Consider the following 22,804-nt stretch of genomic DNA (forward strand, 5'->3'; position numbering starts at 1 on the left):
TCGTGCTTTATCATGCTTGTTCTGATTAAGGATTGATTTGTTCTTGCTTGATATGACTCAAAAAGAAACATCATACCCCTTGGTGTCAAACACAGAGTGAAAGCTAGGTATCAAAGCAGAGATTTTTACTCTAGTTATCAGTAATGAGTTGCCCATGGAAGGATATAGTTTGCTGTAATTTCCAAATGCTTGTACCTCTGCTTACTTGAGAAGCATCCAGTGAGATTTAGGGCTAATTTCTTTTGGTTAATTGCACTGGTCTGCAGGAGCAGTAGTTGTCCTTTTTTAGACTGTAACATTTGTAAATATTTGGGAATAAAAGGAAAATAATTAGTGTTAATTTTACTGTATAAGCTATTAGGTTGTAGGGTCACCAGACTAAGTATATCAAGAGCTTTACATACTGCACTTTAAATCAGATGCTTGACTTGTAATCCTTGATTTATAACTTTTGGGGATACTATTAAACCTGTGACTAATTCTGTGATATGTTGTATTTAAGAGGAGTAAGGCCAGTGACCAGAGTATGAATTGGGTGAGGCTTATGCGTAGCTGTGGTAAGCTATGGAGAGACTAGGAATCTCATCTGATAAGAAACATCACCTTTTGTAAGTCTTCCTGTTGATATGTGACTTTTATTTTAGGCAATAGATGATGAATAATCCTTCAGAGTTTGCCCAAAGGTTTTATTGTGCCTTGGCAGGAGGGTGTGATTGGGCCCTAAACCTTCACCTTCCTTTAGGTCAAGTACAGAAGCAACAGAAAAATTAGTGTTTCCTTTGACATGTGAGAAGGGCTAGACAGGAAATAAAGGCAGGAGCTGTCTCCCTTGGTTTCAAATAAGGAGTTTTTCAGCATGTGAGTAGATTGGGGAGGAGGACAGAGTATAGTTCTGGTTTGAGAGCAAGAGAAACATTTGAGCAAGACTAAGAGGAACAAGTAGAGAAAATGGTCTTGCTCCAAGATTCCAGGAACAAGGGTTCTTGGGTTAAGTCTATCTTTTGTGACATTACCCAAACTGTATCTCTTCTACCATCCTTGAGATTCCTGTGAATGCTTTCACTGCATAGTAGTGCTGAACTAGATGAAGCAGCTTTCTTCTTTCAAGATCTTCCCTTGTTTTCCCAGTACCAGTCTACAATGGTTTAAGCATAGTTGGTGCTTAAACAGTGCAACAGTTCAAGCACAGATTTTAAACACAGTTTGAGCATGCGTTCATCTTTCAGGTGCAATGTAAATAAAGCATGCCATGAAGTCATAAATCAAATCCCTCACAGTGTAGCAAGGAAGCAGGGAATGAAAAAAGTCATTCTTGTGATGAAGATGGAGCAAAATGTAATCTGTTTGAAGTGTCACGTGAAAATGTCTCAATATCCTTCCTAAACTGAGGGGCCCAGAACTGGACACAGTACTCAAGATGTGGCATAACCAGTGTAGAGTACAGGGGCGGAATGACTTCCCTGTTCCTGCTGGCCACACTATTCTTGATGCAGGCCAGGATGCCATTTGCTGCCTTGGCCACCTGGGCACACTGCTGGCTCATGTTCAGCCAGCTGTCAACCAGTGCACCCAGGTCCCTTTCTCCAGCCACTGGAGAGCTGACCCCAGCCTGTATTCTTTCACTCATTCTCATTAAGTTGGTTTTTGGTCATGGACTTGTTTTGGTTTGACTGCAATTTTTGTCCTCTATTTTACTGGCTTGCTTTGTGTAGAACAGATCTAGGCAAACTTCAGAACTTCATGCAGCAGATAGCTGATAGTGCTGCTATGTTTTGTAGTTTTGATTACTTCTCAGACTTCTGATGTGTTTGGGTTTTTGTTTGTATCTTTGCTGTTGTCTGCTTTTTTTGTGGTATAAACATGAATCATGGCAAGCAAAAATTTGTAGCCTCCAACACCACAGTACACTCTTCAGTCTTGCTGTTATGTGTACTGTGGTGGCTACCTGTCTTGACAGAAGTCAGATCAAGTTCACTCAGCATTAAGTATGGACCATTACTTCATTTTTAAAAATGAAGTAATTAATTAATTTGGGAGGGTAGTGTATTTTTCTGGAAGGAGGTGATTCATGTTTTGAACTGGAAGTAAAAAGATAAAGGCAAGAAGTTAAAGGTCATTGCCATAATTTTGTGGTAGAAACTTCTGCAGGGAAAAAATAAATTGAATCAACATAATGGGAACACTTTTGTTGCTAAGTATTTCAGCTTTCAGCCTGCACTATTTCACTGCAGTAGAAAGGTTGAAATATTTAAGGTGACAGTGAAACATGAACACTTGCTAGATTTCCCCCCCTGCCCCGAGCAGCAGCTGTCACTGAAAATGTTTTTAGGGTAGGGAATACTGTTTGAAGAAGTCATAATACTTTGGGTGGTGTCAAAAGCCATGAAAGGTGTTAGGTTCTATCTGCCCTAGAGTCGAAATGCATGTGTTACAGCTGCTGTAGGCACATGCCATGCAGGAGCATGTAGTGAAGTGGCCAGAATCTGCAGTGAAACGAGGCATGTGTTCCAAGGCAACTCGATGCAGCTTTTGGTAATTTGTGACCCAAATTGATACCTCTGCATGAGGTCCTGTTAAAATACTGACTTGTGTCAGTTCTAGTTGAGGTGTGTGCATACTGTGCTGCACTGCATACTCCAGAGATGCCTTGCTGTAGTTCAGATGCACTACTTATATTAGGAAGAAATATGATTTTTTCTTTTTCTTTCTTTTTTTCCCCCCTGTTTATTCTTCAGGCAACAAGAGCCTCTTTGACTCAACATTGTACCAGTCTGGGGGAGTCGCTGGGCAAGGAAAATGACATTGCTCTGATTATTGATGGCCACACACTGAAGTATGCCCTTTCGTTTGAAGTCAGGCAGAGCTTTCTGGACTTGGCACTCTCCTGTAAAGCAGTCATTTGCTGCAGGTAAGAAACTGTGGGACTCTTTATGGTTACAAAATGGGCACAAAGGCCATGTTAACTCTTCTTTCATACTTACTGTGCTCATGGGAGATACAGCAGCAGGACAACTAGTGTGATATTCAAAAGGAAAGCTGCAGTGGTGAGCTGCTGATAATATAATAGGTTTTTCTGATGTGGAACTATCGCCAAGTGAGGCTTTGCTGGGAGGAATAAAGGAGAACTGTAGAGAGGTATTTGTCATGTCACAGATCTGCAAGAGGGTTATAAGGCTGACAGGCCAACAAAGTTTGATTTCAGTTTTTTGCCTTACAGGATGCTCTACCATGAAGCAGTAGAGCTTGCACACCTTCAGGGTGGGCAATCAATCATCTGATTTATTTTCTGCATCACAGGAAGGCTGCACGATTTTTAATGCTGAGAAGTGATGTGACTTTGAGCATTGTGGTTATCTATATGTGTGTGGCTGGGGATGACTGTGACCTGGAAGGGATTGTTGGTTTAGATGGATGGGAAGTCTCACCTGTGTTTTAGAAGCAAAACCTGCTTTATGGTCTCACTATAAGAGAGACTGCAAAACAATACTACAAGGTCTCTCTCTATGTATGTGTGCACTAATACTGACTGGCAAAAGCAACTGCAGTCCATGCATCTGAAATAGATGAACTCACTTGGCACTTTTCATCTCTGACTAATTTCTGTCCAAGTGCTAGGACTCTTGGACTGGTGTACTGCAGAATTCAATACTGGTGCTAGTGCTGTTTTATGTCTACATTAGCAACTTGACCATCAGAGGATGTATGCCCTCAGCAGGTCTACAGATGACACAACATTGTGAGGAGTGAATGACACACTAGGAGGTTGTGTTGTCCTTCTGGGGAACATTGTCAGGCTGAGGAGTTCAGCAGAGTGAAGCTGAAGAATTACAGAAATGCAGAATAGTGGGGGTCAACTAGTCCACAACCACACCCTCCAGTAGAGCAGGATCATTTAGAATAAATTGCATAGAAACACATCCAGGTGGGTTTTGAATGCTTCCAGAGACAGACTCCAGAACCTCTCTGGACAGCCTGTTCCAGTGAATGGGAAATGGAAAGTCCTGTGCCCAGGGAGTTACAGCCTAGTGCACCAGTAAAGGAAGGTGTTGACAGGCTAGAAAGCAGCTTTGTTGTGAAGGGTCTTGGAGTCCTGGTGGACAAACTCAACCACTAGAGCATCCTAGTAGGAAAAAAATCAGGTAGTGACCACCGGTGTCCTGGGCTACAGTATGAAAAGCATTGCCAGCAGGTGAAGGATGGTGATCTTTCTCTACTCATTACTTGTGAGGTCACATCTGGAGTGCTGTGTTCAGTTTTGGGATCCAGAGCCCAGTGCAGGGCCACTGAGACAAAGGACTGGAACATCTTCCATATGAGGAAAGGCTGAGACCATTGGGGAGCCTGGAGAAGAAAGGGCTCAGAGCAGCTCTTATCAATTTGTATGAATACATAATAAGAGTGAATGATGGTGAGGGAGCAAGGCTTTTCTCTATAGTGCTCACTGACTGGACGAGACATAGCAGAAAACTTCTAACAGGTGCACATCTGTCTGAACACAGGAAACTCCCACTGTTTTACTGTATGTGTGGTCCAACACTGGAATGGGTTTGCCAGAGCAGTTGTGTGTTTTCAGAGAAATGGAAAACCAAACTGGACATTATGGTGCTGGATAACCAGTTCTAGGTGATTCTGCTGTAGCCAGGGATGTTGTTGGATGAGCTGATTTCCAGCAGTCTCTTCCCATGTGAGTGATTCTAGAGTTCTTTGGGGACAACTGTCACTTTCTCCAGCCAGTGGTTTTTGTCTTTCTCTGAAGGCCTGTTATAAGCTACAATGACTTTCCTAAATTAGTTTTTAATACAATTTTTTTGCTCCTATTGATTTTATTTTGTTAATATATATGTATATATATTTTAATAGGGGTAGGGAGAGGTCTTAGAGACCTATTTTTAGGTCTCTAGAGAGGGGAAGAACATGAGGTCTTAGAATAGGGGGTCTCACTGTCATAACTGTATCATGGGAGTGAACAAGAGTGTTTTGCAAGAGGGAGCTAACACAAATGCAGGAATCTTCTCTTGAATACCACAGGCTCAGCCATTTTGCCAGTAAGGTCAGCTTTCTCTTCTTTGTGCAATTTACCTTGGGGGCTTGGTGCTTCCTGAGCCCAAGAAACGAAGGGACCTGATGTAGAGTTCGGCTGTTGTCTTTGTGGGGAACTTAACAGACCTTGAGGGATCTAGCACAATACTTTGGTAGGGATTCTTCCAAATCAGTTGGTTAGCTTAATTTGCAAAGATTTGGTCAAAGACCTGCGTGGCTTGAGAAATCACCAATTGCCAACTATTAAAATTAAAGTACATTAATATGGGTGACTAAGTGAAGATAATGAATGGTCTTGTTTTTCAGAGAGGCAGGTGATATGGACATTTCCTCTATCATTATTTCATGACTGGCCTGACAGCAATTTCAATTATTACTGAGTTAGAAAATTGAGGAACAATGGGGGGGGAGGGGGGGGGGGAACCTCACTGTAAAATATAAATCAAAGGCAGAAAGATGATGTAATTTCATAGGCTTAAAAAGAGGAATAAAAACAACTGAGTCTTAAATCCCCAGGGAAAAAGAGGAATGCCTTTAATAGCCTGTAAGGCTTTGCAGGAACCTTCCATTTACTTGCCAGATGCTTGATATTGAAGAAGGAAAAAACTTCACTTTTTTTTCCTGCTCTGGGTTGTTCTTAATAATACTGTGTGTGTCAAATAGGACAGTGCATGTAAAAGTCACAGGATGAAGTTATAAACTGTAATTGGCATAGCAAGAGGAAATTTCAAATTAAGTAGTCTTCAAAGAAAGATGTTAATTGGGAGGGGGTTCTGAGTCTTTAAACTTGGTTATGATGTCGAACCAAAATTCGGCATCACTGTGGGAGGAGTTGTGTTGTTATTTTGAACGTAGCACAAATATGTGGCACTTACTATTTCACAAATTTACTTCAACATTTTCACTTGCTTTGGAGAGTTTCACCTGCAATTGCCATTACAAGATTGTAATTTTTTTTTCCTCAAGAAAATGTATTTAAGGTACACTGTATACTTATTTGCTGGAATTGAGGTATAAACTGTAGTTGAGTTTGATTCTCAGGAATAATCTCGTAAAATGAAATTGTGGCCCCATTTTGCAGTAAGAGGAAGAGATGGTGTCTTCTGCTGCTACAGTGTGTCTAAAAGTCACCTGGCACAGCAGAGGAGAATAGAATAGAAGAAACTAGGTTGGAAGAGACCTTCAAGATCGTGTCCAACCCATCAACCAATCCAACCCACCTAAACAGCTAAACCGTGGCACCAAGCACCCCATAAACTCTCCTGAACACCTCCAATGATGGTGACTCCACCACCTCCCTGGGCAGGCCATTCCAATGGGCAATCACTCTCTCTGTATAGAACTTCTTCCTAACATCCAACCTAAACCTTCCCTGGCGCAGCCTGAGACTGTGTCCTCTTGTTCTGGTACTGGCTGCCTAGGAGAAGAGACCAACATCTTGCCTGTCTACAACCTCCCTTCAGGTAGTTGTAGAGAGCAATAAGGTCACCCCTGAGTCTCCTCCTTTCCAGGCTAAGCAACTCCAGCTCCCTCAGTCTCTCCTCATAGGACTTGTGTTCCAAACCCCTCACCAACTTCGTTGCCCTTCTCCCTCAGGACACTTGAAGCTTGCAAAGTCAAACCAAACAATTCTTTAAGAAAAAGCCCTGTTAGCTAGAAGTCTTTTCCAGAGACTGACAAATCTTATCTTCCCTCACACAAACTGGGAGGTCAGTATGTCAAGAGCAAGCAAAACTTACTTTTCAGTTGAAGTAAACATTTGAGAGGCAGTTCAATTCATGACTTCATTTAAGAGATCTGAGCTGTTGATTGCCTGTTTCTAAATGTTCCTTTAAAGAACCTGGTTTTATTGATGCATTGTGAGAGCAGCAAAGTGTTAAGACTTAGGTAGAAATGAGACTTTTTTTGAAGCAACAAAATGGAGTTTGGCCATTCATTTTGTGTTTATACCTCTTAGGAAGTTAGTTTGTACAGAGGGTAGCTGTGTTTGACTATAAAAGTAGCAGAGAAGTACGCTGCACGTTTTACAGTAGCATAGCTAATTCTCTGGTGAAGAGTCTGCCTTCAAATGAAATATTTGTATTTGTGGTGTTTGAGAAAAATTTTGACTGCCTGCTTTGTGAGTGATTGTTGTTGTTGTTGTTGTTGAATAGAAGTTTCCTGCAATTGACAGTGACTCTACCTTTGTGTGTGGATTTAATGCAGTATTAACAAGAGTTGCATCAGGAGGAAGCATTTTGACCTTCTATAAATTAAATCATTCCAAGAATTTTCTAAATACTGAGGTACTTGCAATTAATTTTTAGGCATCAGGAGTAGTCCTTCATTTAATATCTCTCATAGATGTAAGCGCAATGAATCAAGCATCTCAAGATGTGTGGCTTAAGGATGGGAACACTGTTGTGAAGTCACCATGTGCCCAGAATTATGCCTCAAATATTGGAAAACTTGTCCCAATATGTTTGGCTGCGTTCCCCCTTCCACCCTCCTTTCTGGAGTGGGTACTCAGCCTAGAGCTGAGGGGGACAAATGCCCAGGGTGCCAGCTAGACAAGCCCAGCTTGCCTTCTGAGGGGTAAATACAACATGCACCCATCACATGGGAGGCTCATGCTCCTGCTAAGTAAGGGCATAATTCTAGCTTCATGCTCTTTATAGGCTAAAGTGATTGTTTACGAGATTGCCCATTGGCCAAATCCAGCCTGGAGAAACCTACAAGTATTACCCCAACTTGTAAACAACTTACTCTCTCTTTGCTGGAGTTTGTAAGCTTGTTGCTTTTGTGCTGTAGCCTTTGCTATTAAGCTCCTTGCTATTGCTTCTATCAAGCTCTGCTGGCAAGCATACTAGTGGCCTCTGCAGTATGGTGGGAAGCCAGCACCCGGGCCGGGCCATCGAGTCTCAGTTTACCCAGGAAATCTGCAGGGGACAGAGTCTGTCACTGAAGTTGGCCCCCCGGAATGGGTCATACCGGAGCAAGCTGGGCAGGCAGCACCTCCTGTAACCTAGCAACTTGCTTCACTTCAAACACAAGACAGTGTATCTCTCACGTTTGCAGCGCCCACTAACTTTCAGTTCAAAGCCTCCCGCGGCTTAACCATGTGACAGTCCCTAGCTTAAACCTCTGACACACTGCAACACTTCCGTGTATGTAGTTAAAGAATAGAATAAACCAGGTTGGAAGAGACCTTCGAGATCATCGTGTCCAACCCTTCATCCAACACCATCTAATCAACTAAACCATGGCACCAAGCACCCCATCAAGTCTCCTCCTAAACACCTCCAGTGATGGCTACTCCACCACCTCCCTGGGCAGCCCATTCCAATGGGCAATCACTCTCTCTATGAAGAATTTCTTCCTAACATCCAGTCTAAGCCTCCCCTGGTGCAGCTTGAGATTGTGCCCTCTTGTTCTGTTGGTGGTTGCCTGGGAGAAGCAGCGTCTTGTCAAGTTGCCATATGGTGGACAAGTGGTGGAATTGCAACTTTGTTCCTTAATTGATATTAATTCTGTAAATACTCTAATTGGGTTCAAATTGTACATGCAAAACCAGTTATGGGATATATCTCATAATCATACACTAGACTGTATATAAAATAGTGATTCATCAGTTATTAATGATTCTTACTAATAAATTCTTTTTCTTAATCCAAATTTCATATTCATAAATGAATAACATCTTCATCACAGCCACATCCTGTCGTTGGGCTGCCTCAGGGTTGTTTTGGTTTTGTTGCTGTTTTGGGTTTATTTTTCTGCTTGTACTAGTGGCTATTTCTCCAGTGTTGCTTAAGGTGCTTGTACTATTATGTTGCTTGAACAAAATATGAGTTTTCCACACATGTCTTCAGAGCAGGAGTATTAAACTGAGCTTTTGTACTTGGGTTCTTCAGCCTTTTTCAGCTGAGTAAAGCTTACAGAAGAGTTTTTTTGTCCTAAATCCCTTCTTTCCAATCTGACTTCTCAGAGCTAGTGTTCAGAACTTCCATGTTTTCAAACAGAAGATCAGCTGGTATGTTTGGATGGTAATCAGTCACTTTGTATATCCATTGTGTGATTTCAAGCAGAGGCCACTCTTAAGTTTTGTGTAGTTATTTTGCAGCAATTTGTGAAAAGTTGCTTACCCAGCGAAATTCTGTTGGTCTATCCTGTCCCTCTAAGACGACATTGACGCTTCACTGGATCGTGATGTTACACATTCTATTTGAAGGTCATGATGTTTCTTGGACCAACCACTTCTTTTCCTATACTTGTTACATAAGCCCATCTCTGTGAGAATATCTCCTTTCTCTCACAATGTATGTTTTTCAACGCAGTATTCATCTGTTCCTGCTATTCATGTTGTGCTGGTGGAAACCAACATAGTTATGGCTGATTCAGTGAAGGTACAGTGACTTCATCACCCTGCAGCTCTGTGGTAGTAAAATCTATCATGTAGATCTATGTAGTGGCGCAGAACTAGGAACAGAAATTGAGGAAATCCAGTATGAACAATCTGATGTTTCCACAGGAGTACTTGCCGTTTCATCAGCAAGGTTTTGCTAGCTGTGATGTCTGAAAGGTGTGCTGTTGTTGCTTGGCATCCGAGCACTGACTGCAGGATTTCTGCCCAGCCTCACTTGTGAATCTTTGTTTAGGTCATGGTGGCACAAACTGTTGCTTTCAGCAAATTGAACAATACTGGAGCTGTAGTAACAGTGACTAGGAACTGAGAAAAGAAGCTCACCAGGTCAGAAAAAGCATGTTTTGTGAGCAGTTCTCCATTGACAAAGACTGGTGACTGTTTTCCCACCTGTATTGCTTTCTCATACAGTATGCAAAGCAGGAGACAGGAGGATGTGAACCCACGAACATCACTCTGAGAATAAGTGCTAAATGTTCTGGCATGAACATAACCTTGGAGTATAGTGTGTCTTCTTGGGAAGGGATTTAATGAAGTGAAAACAGTAAGGTGATAGAAGGGAAGGAGAAGAGCAGGCTGTGATGAGTACTTATTGCTAATTGTTAGTGTCACTTTGTCAGCTAGGTAGCAAAAAAGAGATGAGGAGACCAGGAAGTTGTCTTCACAATATATCATGGCCGTAGAATGGTCACTTCTGGTCTTCCATCATCGTTTGGAGGGGACATTAAAAATACAGCTCACAAAATGAACATCTGGAATACCCCTTAAATATTTATGCCCCTTGGGTCTCTTTGTTGCTGGTGTTAGTATTTGACAAAGTGGTGATTCTGTGCTGCAGTTCAAAATGTATTTATTAAATCAAGAAAGTGTCTTGTTGGCTTTCATTAGAAAAGATCCCTGTTTGTGACAGAAAATGGCAACACAATTCTGATTAAGAGTATGCAAACCAATTCTAACATTAATTGGCCCCAAAGAAAATTGAGTGTTGCATCTTTCTGAATGTATATCTTATGCTTTTCCTCATCTGTCACCTACTAAATTATCTATGCTCATTCTCTTGTTCTATTTCTGACAACTCATGACAGCTGTATTCATCTCATAACTTTGAAAACCGTGAGGCAAGAAACATTCTGGCAGCTTTAATGTTTGTAGCTAATTGAAGTGGGAGGGGAGCTTGGGGTTGCAGAGTGGTGTGGTGCTCTCTGCACTCGTGAATAAAGAGTACTCATGGATTATGAGAAATGATAGCCTAAACTGTCCAGCAGGTATGAAGGCATGTGTAAAGCCATTCTGGGACTTTCTTAGGATTACTTTTTTTAAGAGCTTATTGGCTCTAAATAAGAGCTAAGTGACCTTGCAGAGTACCACCAATTCTGTTGTAAAGCCATATGGGCAAACTGTAAGAGAAGGCTGGTCTTCCAAGATTTGGTATTTTTTGTCTTTCAAGTGACAGAGTGAGTTTTTGCTGAGTGTTCTGGCTTCTGTTTGTTCCTGTTAATCGGTGTTCTGGGCTGCAATGATTACTGAGCCTCATGCTCAGAGTGACAAGGGGAAAAAATTACTGTTAATTCTAGTCACTGGTCAACTGAAATAATAAAAAGCAAAGACCTCTCTGATCCTAAGTACATTAATGTTTCTGTATCAATTTGATACTACTGGTATATTTTTCTTCCAACAAGTGTTACTGTCTTAACCCCTTCTATTCTGGTCAAGTTCCAACTTGAACAATTACTTCTCGCTGAAATTCCCCCTGCTTTCTCTATTGAATATAATGGGGGAAGTTGTAGACAGGCAGAGGTTGGTCTCTTCTCCCAGGCAGCCAGTACCAGAACAAAATGACACAGTCTCAGGCTGCGCCAGGGGAGGTTTAGGTTGGATGTTAGGAAGAAGTTCTATACAGAGAGAGTGATTGCCCATTGGAATGGCCTGCCCAGGGAGGTGGTGGAGTCAGCATCATTGGAGGTGTTCAGGAGGAGACTTGATGGGGTGCTTCGTGCCATGGTTCAGTTGTTTAGGTGGGTTGGATTGGTTGATGGGCTGGACACGATCTTGAAGGTCTCTTCCAACCTGGTTCATTATTATTATATTGTTCACTTCCTGTTCAAAGATGTTGTGAGGGTGTCAGTGTGAATGCTGAAGGTCGCCAGGTTTTAACCTAGAGGTACTAGAACAAGCTCCTGCTTGTGAAAAACCATTCTGACTGCTCATGGCCCTTCTGGCCTGTAAAAATAATTTTGGAAGTGTAAATGTTGTCACCATATCACCACTATCTTTACACAAGATGTGTCGTGTCTTTTGCGGTGGCTTTTTTGGGGAGTGGGCTGGAGGAAAGGGTCATTTGGTGGTTTGTGGGAGGGGAACTTTGGATATTTTTGGAGGGTCTTTTGAGCTTTTGTCAATTGTATTGGGGTTAGGCTGTTTTGTGTATGTGTGTTTTGGTGTGGAGTTTTTGGTTTTCTTGGTGGGTTTGGGTTTTTTTGAGGAGGTATTTTGGGGTTTTGTTTGTTGTTTTACAATGGGGGGATGATGTATATTGACTCTGGACTTACCAAGTCACTCTAGTTTTCCAGTGCAGTTGAAAATTAACTTTGTAGTAGTTTTAAGAATCTGCTCAAGTTCTTAGAAGTTTGCTGATGTCACATACGTTGTGTATTGTCTCTGACAGGATGTACAAAGGTACTCTTTGCTGTTTATACTTCTGTGTATGCTTTCTTAATATGATGAAGCACGTAGGTGAACTGCAGCTAACTGTCCTGTCTCAGATGCAGCTTTTTCAGACACTGATTCTCTCTTAGACCTCAGTAGTGTAGAATTTTCCCCCCTTCAGGCATTCTGACAAAATTATGCCCTTGATATAGTCCTCTACTGTCTTAGTGCTTCATACACTAAATACAGTTTTCTTGATTTCCTGGAACAGTGTATTGTCTGCTATAGGGAGTGAGTGAATGTTTCTTTCCTCTTATGGCATTGCTGGAATTGCCTGGTCCATCAGGTTGGATGGAGGCCAAGGGCCTGGTGCCTTTCCACAACCATGCAACTGGTATGTAAAGGATTCTTACTGAATAGAAAAGATCTTTAATTCTTTGCTCACCAGTTGCAACTACAAGGAAATAATTTTCCTTTTCCATGTTCTAATGATCTGGAGAATGTTTCAAAGGAATAGGTCACCATCCTCATTATGTCTTGCTATTCTGAATTTCCATGTGGAAATACTGGAGAGTTACAGAAGCTCTCAAAACTGTCCTAGAAGGAAAGGATTTGTGGAACACTTATTGCTTTTATTGAAGCACTTTGTCTTCCAAATTTAATATTAAATATTTGTTAATACTCAGATGCATGAAGGCCTCTAATCCCTGGAGGTGTTCAAGAGGGGATTGGATGTGACACTTGGTGCCATGGTCTAGTAGTCATGAGGTCTTGGGTGACAGGTTGGGCTTGATGATCTTTGAGGTCTCTTCCAACCAATGTTGATTCTTTGATTGTATTCTATGATTCTAAAGAGTGTGGTGCTGCACTACATTCAGAACCAAGACACTCAAACCAATTGTGATACCACTCCTTTCATAAGATCCAGCCAAGTCTTGTGCTCTGTCCCATAGGACCAGTTTAAATATTGTGTTTTCCATTGTTGCAAGTACTGCTTATATAACTGGAGACAGTAATGGTCTGTTCTGCAAGCTCGATAGTATTGCAGGGAATTAGTTTGATGAGAACTCTGGGCTTTAGTGCGCTGTAGTAATATATGGGACACTGAACTGTTAAAATGGCTCTGGGTGAAATTTCCAAGAGTGCTTAGTGTTGATGGAAGCTAACTAGAGTATGACTAAATTCAGTAGGAGCACAGCTGAATCTATACTAGATGCTTGGAAAAATCTGACCTTACACTGAATAGAATGGGTAGCCTTAAACTTTTCTGGTGTTCATATTTCTGAAGTCATGGTAATTAAACAAAACTATGCTTGAGGGAAATGTAGTGAACCTGATTTGATTGCACAGCCTAGAATAGGAAGCAAACTCTTTGGGACTGTTTAGCAGGGAAGTGAAGAGGCCCTGGCTCTGCTGTGTTATGCAGTTTTGGACATGCTTATGTGCCTGAAAAATGACAAGACCTATAGACTTGCCTTTTCACTAACTGTGTGAGTAAATCCCACCATGTTCTGCAGGGCTATCAAGGTTGCCCAACTGGAAGTGATTTAGCAAGATAGACATTTCTAGTGGATGTTATGATAGCTTTTGAGGGATTTAGACTTGCATGTGCAGCATTGCCCCCAGACAGCAGAAGTCATTATTTGCTGAAATCATTATTTATCATTATCTTACTATCTGAAATCATTATTATCTTAGGTATTGCAGTTGCTACAGCCCTATAAGTGATGCTCACCTGCTTATGCAATACTAAACTTGTCCTCCAAAAAATAAGAATATTTCTGTCTGTGCCAGTAATTCTCCTTCGTGCTCCTAAGAAAAGGGAAGCTAACAAATGTGTGAGGAGTAACTGGACTTGCAAAGAAGGACCAAAACTTGAGGAAACGCTCATTGTCATGCTGTAGCTGAACTGCCGTTCAGTTTAAGAGAAGTCAGTTTTCTGAACACCACCAAGAGGGTTAAAATGGTAAAAGCTTGGATTCTGTGTTCAAATTAAGGCTTTTGTTGTGCTTTCTCCGAAAAATCAGGTTGAGATAGCTGCACTGTATTTTGAGAAGATTGCCTTGATAGCTCAGTTTGGCACCTGTGCTGCCTTAAGTTTTCTTCTATAATTATTTCTCTCAGTGTGTAGAATAAATGATACAGGGATAGGCATTGAAAATGAGCATATTTCTCTTGGTCTTACTCCTACATATCCCCATTATTTTACTGTTCCCCATCTCCCAGCACATGATTAGACTTTAAATAGTTTCATCTCTCAGGTCTTCTGACAAGTGTCTCACTTCATCAAATATGCTGTCTTTGTGCATTTTTAATATTGATTTATTTATGCCCTACATACACCTTTTCTGTACAACACACAGCATCTCGAGTTTCTACAAGGAGCTGTTTGATCAGAGCTTCTAAACCTTTGTGGGATGTTACCTGTAGTTATTTACCTACGTGACATCTTGCAAGAGCTCATATGGGCTCTAGGAAGGAAGAACCAAAAAGTCTTAAAGCATAAACCCCTGTGACATAGTAACTGTGTTAGGGTCCTGAAAGGAAGACAAGCTGTTAACTGGATGAAGATGGGATGGAGAAACCTTTTTGAGAACTCAAATAGTTTCATAGTTTCATTCAGGGTTGGAAGGGACCACAAAGATCATCTAGTTCCAACCCCCCTGCCATGGGCAGGGACACCCCACACTAGATCAGGCTGGACAGAGCCTCATCCAGCCTGCTCTTAAACACCCCCAGGGACGGGGCCTCGACTACCTCCCTGGACAACCCATTCCAGGGTTTCACCACTCTCATGGTGAAGAACCTCCTCCTCACATCCAGCCTGAATCTCCCCACCTCCAGCTTCATTCCATTCCCCCTAGTCCTATCACTACCTGAGATCCTGAGAAGTCCTTCCCCAGCTTTCCTGTAGGCCCCCTTCAGATACTGGAAGGCGACAATTAGGTCTCCTCGGAGCCTTCTCTTCTGCAGACTGTACAGCCCCAACTCCTTCAGTCTGTCCTCATAGGAGAGGTGCTCCAGCCCTCTGATCATCCTCGTGGCCCTTCTCTGGACACGTTCCAGCACCTCCACATCCCTCTTGTAACAGGGGCTCCAGAACTGGACACAGTACTCCAGGTGGGGTCTCACCAGGGCTGAGTAGAGGGGGAGGATCACCTCCCTCGACCTGTTAGCCACACCTATTATCCTTCTGCAAAACAGCATCTCATTTTTCAGAAGCACGTGTTGAGCATTCAGAGGTTACTTGCTGAAGGATCAGCAGGACCGGAGAGGCAGAACTTGGCAGCATCTGTGGAAGCTGCTGCGATGATCAGAAGATCTTTTTTGTAGTTCAAGAAAGGCTGCTCTTCCATGTCCATAGAACCATTTACTGTAGTTCACTTCTTGGTGGTCTGTGACTTACTAGTCTTTCATTTGGTGAAGTGTTAAGCTCTGAACTGTCTGTACTGGCGAGGTGGAGGATCACTTGGATATGGTCTTTTCGGTGTCAAAGTCAGTGCCAAGTTTTGCCAGAACTTTCTACTTTCACTCTCCTTATCCTGCAAGTGAGGTAGTTCTGTATGCCTTGATACAGGGGCTGTATGAACATATCATCCAGACCCAGTCTGAGCTGTGCAATTGGTTTCTTGGCACTCTAGTTGAGTGGTTGCGTCTAGAAAACTGAGTGACTTTATACACTCCTTCAGTGATAGGAGAGTCTCCAATGCTGAACTGTGGTGGCATTGAAGTCACTGCTCAAGAAGTAGTCATAGCTCTGTTGAGTGATGTTTATGAGGCCTTTGTGTGTTTTTCTCCTTCCTCCCATCCTCCATGGAGTAACTCAATTTCGAATTTTTATGAAGAGAAAGTAGTTGTACTATTGGATTTTCTTTGGTCAGATGAAGTCTGTTTAATACTGGTTGCTATATTGGAATCCAGAATGTTACCAAGTTAACCTTAGAGTTGGGGAAAACCTCCAGAGCAGCAAGCAACTGCTTGATTATTTTGATACACTGCATGATGATGTTTATAGCTGTGGTACTGTTTCGGAAGGGAAAAAAAAACCAATCAGACACCATTTGTGAGCTGTTCCCTTCAAGCTATCTGACCCCATTGCTGTTAATCCCTGGTGCTTGTGTCTGTCCCTGCACTGGTGCTGGGTGTCTGTTTTTTCAATAGAAATGATTTTAGGGGTATGAGGAAGAAATGTGTGCAAGCTTTCTCCCTCATTGTTTCTCATGTCTGTTTCTTTTGATAACCAACATGTGTGGGCTGGAAATTTAAGCTCTTCAGGGATGTTTTGTTAGGGTAGACTTTTAAAGGCAACAGAGAACTAAGTTTTATCCTGCCCAAGTGTATGTTTTTACTTCAGTTGCTGAGCTCAGGAGTTCTTACCACATTCATAGGATTTGTTGGTTTTGTCTGGCTCATGGAATGGGTGAAGTAATTAGTCATGATTTCAGAAAAAGTGGCTACATAGCCCACCTCATGCCCCCTTCTGGTAGTCCACTATTGTTTACAGTAGAGCTGTTCATGAAGACTGTCTTGCTGTGCCTGGTCAGCTAGAACCCTATTGAACTGTTCTGGCACATCTACTTCTCACAGTGGACTTAGGGTGATACCTGCCGACTTTCTGTCCTTAATTATCTGCTACTGCTGATTTGCTTTTTGGTAAGCCAAAGATACAGTGAAATTATTTCCAACTATAATGCAGCTTTCATGAAACTTCCAGTACCTTGTGTTATGGCAGTGCTTAGAAACTTCGAGAGTTTGCCTTCTCTCCATGACAAGGCAACTGTTACTCACAATTTGAACTCAGAGTTTTAAAGTCCCCAATACTTTCACACTTAGCAGATATTGCATGGCTATTTTAAAACCAGACTTTGACTGCATGTGATTCTCTGGCTTATAAAAAACAAACATGTGTACAAGTATGTCAAAGGTTCATGGGTAACAACCTGCAGATGTTTTTCCCCATTGTTTGACCACTTAATATCTCTTTGGGCACTGTGGGTAACCGGAAGCTGAGCATGGACATGATATAGACATTGTATCTGGGCTGGCACGCAGCAGAAAATCAGGGCATGCCGCAGTGGAGGCTGGTGGACTCCGCAGCGGCTCTCCAGGGGACTGCTGAGGCAGTGAGGATGCTACGCTTGTCAAGGTTCTAGATTGTGGGAAACTCGATTCCTTAAAAAGTTAAATCTCATCTATGTCTTTCTAATATTTAACCAGTTGGTTTGAGGAATCCTGTAAATATTTATTGTTGTGGATTTTGGTCAACCATCAGGATATTCCATCCAGATGAGGCAGGTTGACTTAAGTCCTTGGCTGGGTAAAGAAATGACCTTCAAATGATGCGTGCTCTTTAGGCATCTGTGCCAACTGTTACTTGTTAGGTCTTTACCAGGGCTTTTATGGCACTTAAGATGATGTCCTCATAGGACTGGATAGTAAACTACCTGTACCAGATCTGATGATCTAAATTATAGGCTGAACTGGTGAGGTACAGGATGTTTTTGTAAACAACAGCCAGTGGTTGAGGGCCTCTTAACCATAACTTTATAGCTGCAACCCTCTCCAAAGCAAGAGCCACACCTGATGTCCATTTGAAACAGAAGAGCACAGGAGCTACTAAAACAATTGATTCAGTTTTTGTAAACCTGGGTAATCATTGCTGGTGCCTTTGAATTACTTGTTTTACACATTCAGAAGACAAATGTTTTACAACACAGCCTAAATCTGTTCAGTACCTACTCAGTGGTGTGTGGTTGGGGGGGGTCCCTGCCCATCTGAACTGCCTTAAGCAAAGACTTGAGGACGAAAGTCAGCTTAGTACTTGACCTTTCTCCTCCTATTCAACCACCAGTTTTGAACAGTCTGTTAAAAACAGAAATATATCTACTGAAAATTCCAAGTAGTGAATGTATTCATAGTAAATGGGGAAGTAACCATGTTCAAATGAAACTGAGTCTGATTTACAAGAAAAAAGTAAGGAAATAGTGAGTTCAAGTTTAAGCTCTGACCACAACACACCTTCTGTTGCAAAGTTGAAGAAAATAGCTGTTACTAAAGGATGCAGTCATCGTTTTAATTCTGGATTTAGTTTCCTCTTCTGGCATCCTTTTGTGATAGCATACAAAATAGCATTTGGTGGGGTTAGGGAGAGGATCACATAGAAATTTCAGAGACCAGAAAACAGATGGCAATAGCTTCTTTGGAGCTTTTGTGGTTTATTATATGGATAAGCATTTTGGGGCCTTTTAAAAACATGTATCCTGGACCCAATACCATATCCCTAGTCCTGAGAGTTCAATATTAATGTTTTGATACAGTTGGGATCTATTACAGCATATAAAAAGCTCCTCTGATTTGGAGCTCTGTTTTAGTGTGTATTTGTGCCTATTAACAGAGGTTGGCTCCTGGTGTGCGGCTTATGGCTGTGCTGAAAGGGGAAACATTCCAGGAGCTCTGGTTTTCGCTCAGGCATCCTTTTGGGTAAAGCTGGTGCTTTTGTCTCTGCAGTCCCTCACTTAAAGGATTGATCATATGAATCACCCCAAGTGGTAAAAGGGGTCAGACTTCTTCTTTCAGTATCTGGCAGCTTAGAAGAGACAATTTAAAGTATGTATGGTACAGCAACATTTTCTGTACCTTGACTCACAATGCTCAGGGTCAGATGAAGTTAGTATCTGAAGACAGTGAAGAGGTTGAGCATTTCCGCTTGGTCCCAGGTCTCCCACAGTGCTATGGACATCTGTCATTTCAGTGTGTGCTGTGCAGCAGTGTGAATTTTCCTGGGCCCTTTTAATGTAGAGAGAGTTATGGGGAGCCTGAAGAGCTCTTTAGGATGCTGGTGTCACAGCAGGGAGCTTTGAGACTGAAGAAGATGTGAAGGCAGAAAGGATTCTCTCTACCTGGGTGATATTTTGCTCAGTTTTTGTATTGTTTCAAATCACTTCAATGATGACCCCTGAATTCTCTCTGCTGGTCACCAAACTTTGCCTGTGGTTTTGTGTTTAAGGAACAAGAGCATTTTTATTGTTGGTTTCTGGCTTTCTCTAAGTTTATGCTGATGCTTTAAGGTGTGCAATCATTTTGTGCAGACATTTGACTATTTCTTTTGTCTCTTGCTGTTGCTGATCAGTAACTACTTCGATTGTGTTAGTAACTGTTACACTGTTCCTGTGCTCAGGATGGAACCATACAAACCATCAGTGGCTGTCTGGTGTTAAGTGCTGATACAAGATACTGTTCATATATACCCAGTTCAGTAAGCATTTTAAAGATGCAGCCACCTGTGTCTTCCAAAATCATAGTCTCCTTTTCTTTCTGACTCTCTTCTGTCACAATTGCTGTTTGCATTCCCTTTTCCCCCATACACCTCTTTTCAGTTGGTTTGTGAACACTAGTCATGCATGTCAGGCTGCCAGGGTCATCTATTACCTTGTGAATTTGCTGTATCTAGGGCAAAATTGCTTTTTTTTTTTTTTTTTTTTTTCCTTACCAGGTCTGTGCTGTGGAAGTCAATGTTGTATGAGAGGGTGCAGAACAGGCAGCCGCAATTTAGCTGAAGGCGCAGCAAATGAGCCCAGTGTGCGTGTTCAGTATTCACAGTCCGAGTCCAGAACTGGGAGGGTTGGAAAGAATTTTAATTTTGGCCTGAGAACAAGAAAAGGATTAAAAGACCAGTGAACTTATTTCAAGTTTTCTTTCCGAGGGAAAGAAGGAACCGAGTGCGGAATGGAGTATAGGGTGGTATTTTATGTAGTGATGACTACACGTTGTATAAAGGTTTTCTTCTATTGTCTGTCCTAATTGGCGGCTAGCACTGATTAGCACTAGGAAGAGTCTCATAGTATCATTCAGGGTTGGAAGGGACCACAAGGATCATCTAGTTCCAACCCCCCTGCCATGGGCAGGGACACCCCACACTAGATCAGGCTGGCCAGAGCCTCATCCAGCCTGGGCTTAAACACCTCCAGGGACGGGGCCTCGACTACCTCCCTGGACAACCCATTCCAGGGTTTCACCACTCTCATGGGGAAGAACTTCCTCCTCACATCTAGCCTGAATCTCCCCACCTCCAGCTTCATTCCATTCCCCCTAGTCCTGTCACTACCTGAGATCCTGAGAAGTCCTTCCCCAGCCTTCCTGTAGGCCCCCTTCAGATACTGGAAGGCCACAATTAGGTCACCTCAGAGCCTTCTCTTCTGCAGACTGAACAGCCCCAACTCCTTCAGTCTGTCCTCATAGGAGAGGTGCTCCAGCCCTCTGATCATCCTTGTGGCCCTTCTCTGGACACGTTCCAGCACCTCCACATCCCTCTTGTAATAGGGGCTCCAGAACTGGACACAGTACTCCAGGTGGGGTCTCACCAGGGCTGAGTAGAGGGGGAGGATCACCTCCCTCGACCTGCTAGCCACACTTCTCCTGATGCAGCCCAGGATCTGATTGGCTTTGTGGGCTGCAAGTGCACAATGAGAGAGCTTTTTGCCTAGGAAAGGAAAGACAAATGGGCAATTTGGAGTGGAAAGCTACTGAACAAAAGGAGCACTTACGTTCCTGTACATTCTAGTGCTTTAAAAGAAATTATCTTTCTGCCCTTCAGTCTTTTAGAATTACAGTTTGGGTAGTACCATACAGAGAGCAATTTTTTTTAGTAATTTTTAACTTCACTTAAACCCTTAGATGCTTTGATCCATTTTTATGTCCAAGTCTGAACCTAGAATTTGCCTACAAACTGTTGATGATTTGTTTTCTCTCCTGCCTAAAAAATAAAAAGGAGGAATAGGGAAGCATATGAGAGTGAAGTAATAACTCTTTCAAAGCTGGTCCATGGGATGGCTTGTAAGGCATTCCTGTACTGTGAGCTTTTGTCTTACCATTCATGCAGTGGTGCCAGTGGCATGAGTGAATATTGTGTCTTGGGCTGTCTAGCAGTGAAAACAAACATCTGGGACCGTATCATCAGACATGAGGAGGAGATCCTGCTGGAATTTTGAACATTAACTGCTAGCACCGTGAAGGCTGCCTTTTTGAGTCTGTCTCTTCTGTTTCAGCACAAACTTGCAAAGGTGGAGTGTGCATGTCTCTTAGTCACACTTTAATTTAAACAAATCTCAGCAATGATCTGAAAGTTAAGTGCTGAAGTTGGCAGGCTGCGCAGCATGGATCGTGAGTCCAAAATGCTTTCTCTAGGAGGAGAAAGGCAGAGAATCCAAATCAGGTTCTTGCCTTTCACATTCTGAAGACTTTTCAAGGAGCAGTAGTAAGTAACTGGATGGCTTTGCATCTGTGGTGCTTGTTTTGGAAGTCTGAGTACCTGATCTGTGCTTCCAGCTGGCTGTGGAGACTTGAGACATCTGACCTTCCTGTAGTTCAGCTCTGTCTGTAAAATTAGGGGTTTGTGATGATGATGCCTGTTCTTGCAGGCTTTGCTTTGTGAGGAACTATGTGAACTTTTTGTTTGTTCCAGGATGGCTTCAGACAACGGAGTGGTTCTGCAGGTGCATGGGTGGGAATCTATTTCACAATAACAGTGAAAAGACATCTGTAAATGAATAGTAGCTGTATTTTTAAACTTAAAGGGATTAAGGATTAGCTACCAAATGTACAAAATCTGCAAGTATATGTTGAAAGGTTGGTGACAGTAACAGATAGGAGGGGGAAAATGCAGTACTGATATCTTCAAGTACAAGAACAAACTGGAACTAATTAAATATCCAACTGGCTTAGGTGCTCAAAGTTGTTTAGCTGCAGCTGCCAGCAGCTTCTTCAATAAGATCAACGGCATAGTGCAAAGTCTAGGCTTCTGTAGCCAGGCTGTGTGTATCTGCTCCCAGAGCATCTGCTGTGAAGCAATTGGCTGTGTATATGGGTATTAAACAGTAAAGGTTCTTGATGTTAATTGCACATCCAACTTTACATGAAATGTCAACACAGAGACTGGAAGATACATCTCTAATAGTCTTGAAAATAATAGAGCTGTGTGTGAGAAACTGCTGATAGTGGTAAATCAGATAGGAAAGAAGTTAGAGTATTTTATAGATAGGGGAATACTTACGCAGCCAGTACTTCAGCAAGCCATTTGGAACAAATTCCTCATAAAACTTCGAAAAAAAACCCCACCTTATTGGCTTGAATAATGCACAAACTGGAAACTTGCTGAGGAACCTGAAGTATTACTAGTAGATGTGGCAGTAATTTGAGCTGCAGTGCAGGGAACAGTGCTTGTAGGCTAAGTATCAGGCTCAGTTAGATTGAGTGTCGTTATTAATGTTTTAAAGGAGGCTAAACAGCTCCTCAGTTAAATTCACAACTTGATACTAAATAGGTGTAGGTTTTTTTGAGTGAGCTCAGATTGAAAGAAAGCCTTGAATACAAAATGTGGAGTGGGTAGATCTTAGGAAACAGGATTAAACCAAACTGAAAAAGATACTTATGTTGCTGGGGACTGACCTATTTTTATAGGAGAGTTTGTTGAGCATGTTTTACCTGGCTGCATGCGTGCCTTTGCTGCACCAGTTTGGAGAGGTGCTTTGGCAACTGTAATTAGTGCTGTATTCTTGGTCATGCTGAAGACTATAGGTAAGAATTAAAAGTGGGTCATAAACACTGTAAAAATGAGAGGCTATTTTTCAAAAGATAGTGCCTCTCTGAACAGTGGTTTGGTTCTGTACAAATGCCGGAGGACCATATTCTTTAGGACTTGTGACAAATGAGGACATTTAA

At 42.2% G+C, this 22,804-nt stretch overlaps 1 protein-coding gene across 4 annotated transcripts in view; it reads left to right on the forward strand.

Annotated features, from left to right (window-relative positions):
• ATP8A2 (ATPase phospholipid transporting 8A2) overlaps positions 1-22,804 on the forward strand; it is a 362,223-nt gene that overhangs the window by 133,597 nt on the left and 205,822 nt on the right. For all 4 annotated transcript variants that reach the window (XM_068143701.1, XM_068143684.1, XM_068143692.1 and 1 more), the window contains one exon: positions 2,736-2,908. In XM_068143701.1, the coding sequence (XP_067999802.1) occupies positions 2,736-2,908 (173 nt within the window). The remainder of the gene's footprint in view (positions 1-2,735; positions 2,909-22,804) is intronic.

Source organism: Melanerpes formicivorus, unplaced genomic scaffold, assembly GCF_026170545.1.
Source record: "Melanerpes formicivorus ecotype bairdi unplaced genomic scaffold, bMelFor1.0.p_v2 SCAF_1, whole genome shotgun sequence".
Classification (NCBI taxonomy): domain Eukaryota; kingdom Metazoa; phylum Chordata; class Aves; order Piciformes; family Picidae; genus Melanerpes; species Melanerpes formicivorus.